At 40.9% G+C, this 8,275-nt stretch overlaps 2 protein-coding genes across 2 annotated transcripts; one reads left to right on the plus strand and one right to left on the minus strand.

Annotated features, from left to right (window-relative positions):
* Positions 1-2,081: 2,081 nt before the first annotated feature.
* LOC111289663 (small heat shock protein, chloroplastic-like) lies at positions 2,082-4,163 on the minus strand. The gene is made up of 2 exons (XM_022880906.2): positions 3,022-4,163; positions 2,082-2,689 (listed from the first exon to the last, which is right to left on the minus strand). Exons 1-2 carry the CDS (start codon positions 3,281-3,283, stop codon positions 2,262-2,264), a joined length of 690 nt encoding a protein of 229 aa, XP_022736641.2. The 5' UTR covers positions 3,284-4,163; the 3' UTR covers positions 2,082-2,261.
* A 1,096-nt stretch (positions 4,164-5,259) lies between these two features.
* Positions 5,260-7,566, plus strand: LOC111290247 (protein IQ-DOMAIN 17-like). Its single transcript, XM_089768808.1, has 5 exons — positions 5,260-5,513; positions 5,610-5,927; positions 6,021-6,257; positions 6,362-6,508; positions 6,614-7,566. Exons 1-5 carry the CDS (start codon positions 5,388-5,390, stop codon positions 7,382-7,384), a joined length of 1,599 nt encoding a protein of 532 aa, XP_089624934.1. The 5' UTR covers positions 5,260-5,387; the 3' UTR covers positions 7,385-7,566.
* The last annotated feature ends 709 nt before the right edge of the window (positions 7,567-8,275 follow it).

Raw genomic sequence — 8,275 nt, forward strand, 5'->3', positions numbered from 1 at the left:
GCTTCAATGGCAGCACCCTCGCGCCTAGTCTCCTCAGTCGTATGACGCCACCATAGGATAACAATATCCACAAGATTCATAAAGGCGGTGCTTACCTTCGCAGCATCCTCCTTGATGCCCATTGCACGAAAATATTGCTCCATGCCTCATAAGAAATTGTCTACGTCCTTTGTAGACCGTGTTCCCTTGAACTTCTTTGGCTTGGGAACCTCCACTCTCGTCTTAGGAGTCATTGTGAGTATGCCTCTTCCTACGGCTAACTCGCACGCAGAGAGCCTCTTCTTGAGTTGCTCCATCTCCTCCCTCATAGCCTTCACCAGGGGTTATAGGGTGGAGTTCTTATGGGTAAGGCTTTCGATATCTTCGGCAAGAGTTTGTTTTAACTCTTTCGTGATCTCCCTTCCCGTTGAGACCAACTCTTCCACTTGGTCTTCATGCTTGTCTTGCATTTTAGCCACGGCCAATTCCACCTTGGCCAACCGAGCATCAAAGGCCGACATCATGTCGCCTTTCTTGCCCTTTCCAGTAGTGCGAGTCTCGCGAGTCTCTTGCGCCTCAACGTGCTGATAACTCACTTCTGAAGTAGACATCGTCTTGAATCGAAAGTGCGCTAAACCATGCTCTGATATCAACTATCACGTGCTTTGGTCTTGAGCCTAGCAATCGTGCGACCTTAGGCTGAAAACTTATATTCAAGTATGCCTAAGTCAACCTTTAACAAATTTGAGTGAGTATGCACACAAAGAAAGCAATTGGGAAAAGAATACAAAGTCTTTTGTTGCTGGAAACAAATGTGGCTTCTCACAAATGTGCTTGAGTATCTTGAGTGACTTACAAGAATACTAACTCTCATACATGTTCCTAAGGGGAGGGGGCACCCCTATTTGTACATAAACCCCCATGGCCTATGTGTGGCTATCATCTACATTCCAAAGCCTCTAGACACATACAAGATCGATTGGCAGTCTCTAGAAGGGTGCTGGTTTCAGACACTCTATGCTGCACTGGTTCCAGAAGTCTCCTGGCTCTCTTGGCAAAATGCCCACGCCCAGGCCTTCTTGAAGCTTCACTGTCTAGGCGTTATAGTATTTCTAGCCATTTGCGCACTTGATCCTTCCAGAAGGTTTCGTGCCCGCCCTTTTGGCCTGGGTGATGCTTATCTATAGCCTTCTCATATTCACTGCCCGCACCATCATTCTGGAGCTCTCTAGAACCTTCTGGCGCAAGGTCCCTTGGCTTAACCTCAGGCAATTCTAGCAAAGACTTGTTCTCGTGACCTGGTGCCTGGCCGAGGGTTTGGCCTCCTTGCGCTGGTGCTCAAGCCTTGGCCTTGCGGGGTGTGACACTTGCAGGGCTTGACAAAAGAAATGGTTATTTTGTTGTATCTCCAAGAAATTGGAAGCCAAAGCTCGAACCCATTTTGGAAGAAAACGACTAATTGTTAACAAAGTAACTAGATTTCATATGTTTCGTTAACTCTTTGAACTTCAGGCGCAACATATATGCTAGTCCCCCCAAAATATATATATATATATATATATAAATAAATATAAATTGAATTACCTGAAATGAAAAGAAATTGTAGCATGAACAGAGTTTCATTTTCATTCGCTTTCATCACAGCATAATTTTTTAAGTTTGATGTTGTGAAACGACAATGAAAAATGATTTTATGATCCCTTGCCCAGTTATTAGGCTTTGTGTGACAACTAGAATATTGTTGCATGTTAACCGGTCTAATCACTACTGGAACAGGTTTTACATTTATTCTCTTGATTTAACTGTAAATTGTTATAACATTTCATCAGAAATTTGGCAATTGAAAATTGGTTCAAGATTGATTCAATGCCTTGAGAAAGTGGGAAAATTTGAGTATGAACGTTAGACTCTGTTTCATTGTCTAAACCAAACTCAGGCTTAATGGAACATGTCCATAGCAGGAAGAGGACCATTTTCGTATTCCACCACAAGCCTTGTTTCTCTATTACTCTTACTCATGGTCTACAAACACTGTGAATAGGACTGGTAATTGGAATTGGTAAGCAACTAGACGAAATTAAAGAAAATAACCAGGTGCAAACTCCCCAAAGAAAGAAAACATTGATTAATAGCTTCAAAAGAAAAACATCTAAGTACCCATTAGCATTTAGTACACTACAATTACAGAGACATTCCTATACCAAGCAAGTTCTACTCAAAATTTAAGATCACATAAGATAAAACATAAAAACAACGGCACCCTCTTGAAACCCGCAAGTGTTTTACTGAATTTGTACATCCATAACCTGGCGCTCAACTTTTGTCTTAGGAATGGTGATGAAGAGAACTCCATTCTTGAGCTCTGCCTTGATCTTATCTTTCTCACAGTTGTCTGGCAGTTGGAGACGAGTATCATAGGAACTGTAGCTCCTACTTGTCCAAGAATCATCTCCGCTTTCTTCCTTTTTGTGCTCTCCCTTGATAATTAGAATATCATCCTCTACTGAGACCTTAACGTCCTCTTTTGCGAGTCCTGGCATGTCAAATCGCATTTTGATTTCACGTTCATCATCTTTGATGTCCCACGGTGCACGCACATCTCCCACTGTTCGGTTCCTGCCGGGCAATGTCATGGCATCCTCGAATATCCGGTCCATTGTGTCTAACATTTGACGCATTGATCTCATAGGAGACAAGGGGTCCAACAAATCTGTCATCCACGGATCATGTTAAGATCATTTGAATAAGTAAAGCTGAAGTTTGGCCCCAATTTTGAGAAAGAAAATAATCAAAACCTTCCCATATTCTCAATTCAAAAGAGAGAACACTAGAAGAGATGAGTGCAGCACTCCTCACAAGCCAATAGTGAAAAACAGGGGAAGGTGTCAACGTATTAATTCTTTTCGAACTAAAGGTTTTGTTAGGGTTTTAGAAAAATTCATCATAACAGCCATATTCATGATTCAGCTGTAATAAACAAATGTCAAACTATTGCTATAAACAACAAAAAATACACCGATTAGAAAAGAGCTAAATACTTACCAAAAGGAGAGAGGTCCACAGCCAACCGTTTGGGCCTCTTCTCAACAGCTGTCCTTTGATTATCTTTGCTAACGTGCACGTCAACCGCCGTATCCTTGTTATCCCCAGCAGCCTGTGCCCTTACGACAGAGAGACGGTTGTTGGAAGAATTCTTAGATGGAAAAGAGACAGAGAATGGCAAAATAGCTTTAGGGGAAAAAGGCCGATTAGCCCTGTTTGATACAAATATTGAAGAAGATGACCAAGACAAAGTTGAAGCCATTGCTATAACAAAAAATTGAGAGGCAAGTGCCTAAATAATAAAGAGAACCTTCTTGTTCTTCCGATGTCTATTCCTTTGAGCTGGTGAAGTAAGAAAGGTGGATGGTGAATATATATAGGCGAAGGGAGACAGACTGTGCTCTGTGCATGGCCCAAAAACACGGGAAATTCTGAGAGGGATCTCGAAAGTTTGAGTGAGGGTATGAATGTTCTGGACCTGTCGTTTACTTATAACACGCTAGGGCTTTTCTAGTCTTTCCGGAAAGATCCAGGATTTGCATATTAAGGGGCAAGAAAAGGATATTTCTACATTGACCCCGATAGTTTTGTTTTTTTTTTTTAATTCTCAGATAAGCAAGTGTTCTATAGGAAACCTTGTGTTAGATTCTCTTAAACGTACTACAACAAAGTGCAGTCTGCCAGATTTTCTTGTTCTTTGGTCTTCTGCATCCGTTACAGAATCTAGCCTCTTCCTCAAAAAGCTGAGAAAAGAGCAAAGAGAAGACAATCGTATGAAAAAAGATTCTGTAAAATCCTTCAAAAATTCCTTTTTGCGCTTGTTTTCCTTGCCACCAAAGAAAAGAACGGAAAGAAAAAGGGAAAAGAATTATTAAAAAAAAAGAGGGTTTTGGGGGGAACGGGGTAAATGCAAGTAATAACGACCTACATCAAAATAGGATGCCCATGGTTTTGATTCCAACACAGAAAAAAGTTTCCATACAATTGGAAAACCATGTGGTAACAAATTTTTTTAATGCAAAAGAATGTTTGATTGCATGTGATCATACATTTGGATTATCATAGGAAAGTTTCAGCTTACATGCGAGTACATTATTAATATACTAGTAGTATAGGAGAGAAGAATACTGAAATTAGATTTAAACCTACTAATCAAAGATTTATAATTTTAATTTAAACTTTGCTATGGTATTTGTTCTGTACAATTTTCATGGAATGTTCCTACGTGATGAATCAATAACATATTTTACCCCCCCCCCCCCCCAAAAAAAAAAAAAAAAAAAAACAAGAAAACTACTACTCCCTTACACTCCAAGCTGGTCTGCTATTTGCTATCTTACAAGCATTATTGGCATTTACCTGAGCGAACAAGCGCATGGGGAAATGAAAACTGGCGTGAATTAGTGACTGTATGGTAGGACCACCAAGATGGGAATCCAAGGGACCTTCATACAGGCCAGCCAAACATTTTCTGAGCTTGAATCAACGAGACTCCAAAAACAAAAGGTCCAGGTTTTGACTGGTCTATCCCCTGAACAAAGCAACCTCTGCCTTCTGCCCTGCGTCCTTTTCTTCTGTAAAGATAATTCTTTCTTTAAACAAATTCACCATTCAAGGGTATTTCATTTTTGGCTTCAACCAATCCCAAAATAGCACGTCAAACGATCAATTTCCACCATAATTGCTTGAGATTACTAATTTAGCCCTGAACTTCCACGTGTTCCATACCCACTGGCCGATCACTAGAACTCGGTTAAACTGAACAGTATCCAACTCTTGGACAGGAAACTATAATAGTAACACAGTTCCCAAAAAAGCACAATTATCTCTCAAAACTCAATAGGCACTTCTTTGACACGTGAAAGAGCCGAAAGATCCCAATGCTTGGTCGTTTTTGCTGCTGAAAGAGCCTCTTTGAGAAACATGAAAGCAAAAGCTTGCCCCTATTGTTCTTCTCTTTCCTGAACTCTAATATCCGTCCAACTTTCATCGTTATCGAGGGCTACTCACTTTTTCAGGTTGTCTGAAACTGCCTGACACAGAATTCCATTAGTGTTCTCCACGCCACAAGAAAACACCATATCTTTTAGTTATACACTGCACACGTTAATTAACGTTACAAAGCTTAATATAATCCAGTGTCTGTTCCCAAATGCAAGGACGAGAAAGCAATGCTAAGCGCCCTATAATCAGTTGCTGCCAGAATAATTTTATTTCCTTTCCTTTCATTTATATCTCTGAGCCTTTTGCATTTAAGGATACCAACTACTCCATATGGAGAAGCTCCTATGAGGCTATGAAATAAAGCTCCATTTTCATTATATGTAGCCGGCTTCATTTAGCTTGGTTTTTGTGTCTACTCTTCTATGGGGAAGATCGGAGGAAACTCTTGGTTGACTGCAGTGAAGAAAGCTTTCAGGTCACCAACCAAGGAAAATGAGAAGAGGAGCTGTAGAAGGAGAGAAGATGGCGAACAAGAGGAAGAAGAGAAGGTTAGTCTGCTTAGCTTTTCTCTATGACTTTGTTGTCTTGAATATTTTTGCGTGCGATGAACTTTAATTCAATTTTCTTTTCCTTGGATTGTGCAGAAAAGAGGAAAACGAAGATGGATTTTTAAGAAGCCTTCATGTCAGGAAACAGCAATACAACGCAGTGAAGCAAGGACCATAACTACAACTTTTAATGCTAAAGCGACCACCAACTCTGAAACCTCAGCACTAAATAGTATTCCTGAAGCTGAGCAAAGACATGCCATTGCGGTGGCCATAGCCACCACAGCAGCTGCTCAAGCAGCAGTAGCAACAGCCCAAGCTGCTGTAGAAGTTGTTCGCCTCACGAGGCCTTCCATTTTCGTCAGAGAACACTTTGCTGCCATTGTTATACAGACAGCTTTCAGAGGCTATTTGGTAACAGAATAGAAATACTTAATTTCTTGCACTTTGAACTGCTGTCATAAGCAAAGATATTGGGATTAATAACCAATAGTTGTGGTTTTGAAGGCAAGGAGAGCTTTACGGGCACTTAAGGGGCTGGTGAAGCTGCAAGCTTTAGTGAGAGGCCACAATGTTCGAAAGCGAGCGAATATTACTCTTAGATGCATGGAGGCTATGGTTCGTGTGCAAGCCCGCGTGCGTGATCAACGTAAGAGGCTTTCTGCGCATGAAGGAAGCACAGACTCCATATTCAGTGATCCCAACAGTTTATGGAGCTCGCATCTTGTAGACAGGAGGTCCATTGTAAGAAATGCCACTTACTCAAAGATCACTTGTGTTAAGTTTCAAGCCTTCAACTGGCAGCACCCTGATTTGTTTTTTTATTGGCCTGGTAATTTATGATGCAGTCAAGAGAAGAGAGCGGCAATGTCGATGATTGGATCCATTGGGACGAGCACCCGAAAACACTGGAGGAGATTCAAGCCATTTTGCAGAAAACAAAGGAAGCAACCTTGAAACGTGAAAAGACTCTAGCTCATGCCTTCTCTCACCAGGTTGATCTTTCGATCTCTCACCTGTCTTTACATGACTGCGGTGTTCTTTGCTAAATTTACGAAATCACTGATGAAACCATTTTCTGCATCTGTTTCATGAAAAAGATTTGGAGAACTGACAAAGACAATGTCGAAAGTGAGGAAGAGCTTGACGGAAAAATCAGATGGGTTGATCGGTGGGCAACAAGGAAGCAATGGGAGGGAACGGGCAGAATGTCGTGTGACCACATAGATCCAATAAAAACTGTTGAAATTGACACATATAAGCCTCACTCTTACTCAGCCCCCCATTCCCACGAATCTAACCTTCAATATCACTACCAACAACAAAGGCCTATTTCTTTTTTTGTCGCATCCCCCCTCCACAAAGCCAACAGTAGTCTCCCCATTCGCTCAAAAACTCCATCTCCGTCTAAAGCAAAGCCTCTCCAAATGTACTCAGCTAGCCCTCGCTACCTCAAAGATGAGAAGAGCCACCCATCACCTTACACACCAAACTGTGGATCCTACAAACATAGAATAAGTGGTAATGCATGGGCTGCTGCAGCAATGCCTAACTATATGGCTGCTACAGCATCTGCTAAGGCTCGGTTCCGATCACAAAGTGCACCAAAGCAGAGGCATTCAATCCCAGAAAGAGAGAAAGTAGGATCTGCCAGAAAACGTCTCTCATTTCCAGTTCTGGACAAATGTGGTGTTGATGGGAGCAAAGATCAAGTTTATGATTATAACTCGGGGAGTCCAAACTATAAGAGCGGTCATGGAGGCCATTTTGGCATGGAGCAGAAGTCCAACATGTCTTCTTGTTATGCAGATAGTCTTGGCGAAGAAATCTTCCCACCTTCAACAAATGATCTTAGGAAGTGGTTGAGGTAAACCAAGCAAGTGCTCCGTTGCTCCAGGTGAAAAGAACAAAGGCAAAGCTGGTGATAATTGATGTTTATTCCAATGAGAAAGCTAGGCCTAGAACCGCATGTAGATGATGGGAGTCAATTATGACAGTGCCTCGAGAAGTATGTCATTTGGCAATTAATGATTAAAACTTCTATTATCATCGTAAGTAATTATTCGCAAGTCATCAAGCAACCTCACTGGACCGCTTAAGAAATCTAAACAATGAATGTCGTTCGTCTTACAGAAACATTTTCGAACCTGCATTTTCAATATAAGAAAATAACAATCGTCAAGCCCCTTGAGCTTGGCCCACTGAGCAATTTGATTTTTTTGGATGAGGCATAAAATTTGTATTTATCTAAAGAAAGCAGGAATGTCCTGATATAAACGACGACATTGCAAAAGCAGATTTTTTTTTTTTTTTGTTTTTAAAATCATGAAAGAACGCTCTTATCAAGCGAATAAGATCCTGCAACTCAATTATTCATTAGTAATTCTTTATCAGCAGCTCACAAAATCAAATATTCTGCAGTGCTCAAGAGAATCAAGGCCATTGCTCATGACATGCAAGTCAAGTAACTCTAAAACGTATGAATGAAGGTACAATAAACTTGGAAGAAAGCTAAGAATGGCACACCTAATCATACAGAATCAATAGACTGCAACACTTAAAATTTAATATTACCTTGCTTATGTTAGATAAGGTTCGGTCGAGTGGATTATATAAGGCTCTGCCATTGCGCCATATTCCCATGGTCTCCACCATGGATTTAAATAGTGTCTACCAATAATGGCCGCTATTTAACGGGAGCCTTACCTTCCATCATCATTGTTCATTATAATGAAGGTGTGAATCACATTCATACATTCAGC

The sequence above is a fragment of the Durio zibethinus genome, chromosome 11 (assembly GCF_047325235.1).
Source record: "Durio zibethinus cultivar Kanyao isolate XHJ-2024 chromosome 11, ASM4732523v1, whole genome shotgun sequence".
NCBI classification, from domain to species: domain Eukaryota; kingdom Viridiplantae; phylum Streptophyta; class Magnoliopsida; order Malvales; family Malvaceae; genus Durio; species Durio zibethinus.

Excerpts from the sequence above, each read along its gene's own strand:
- LOC111289663 (XM_022880906.2), bottom strand. The coding sequence starts at position 3,283 with ATGGCTTCAACTTTGTCTTGGTCATCTTCTTCAATATTTGTATCAAAC. Across the intron at positions 2,690-3,021 it reads TGTGGACCTCTCTCCTTTTG|ATTTGTTGGACCCCTTGTCT; the intron begins GTAAGTATTTAG and ends CGTGGATGACAG.
- LOC111290247 (XM_089768808.1), top strand. The coding sequence starts at position 5,388 with ATGGGGAAGATCGGAGGAAACTCTTGGTTGACTGCAGTGAAGAAAGCT. Across the intron at positions 5,928-6,020 it reads CAGCTTTCAGAGGCTATTTG|GCAAGGAGAGCTTTACGGGC; the intron begins GTAACAGAATAG and ends GTGGTTTTGAAG. Across the intron at positions 6,509-6,613 it reads CTCATGCCTTCTCTCACCAG|ATTTGGAGAACTGACAAAGA; the intron begins GTTGATCTTTCG and ends TTCATGAAAAAG.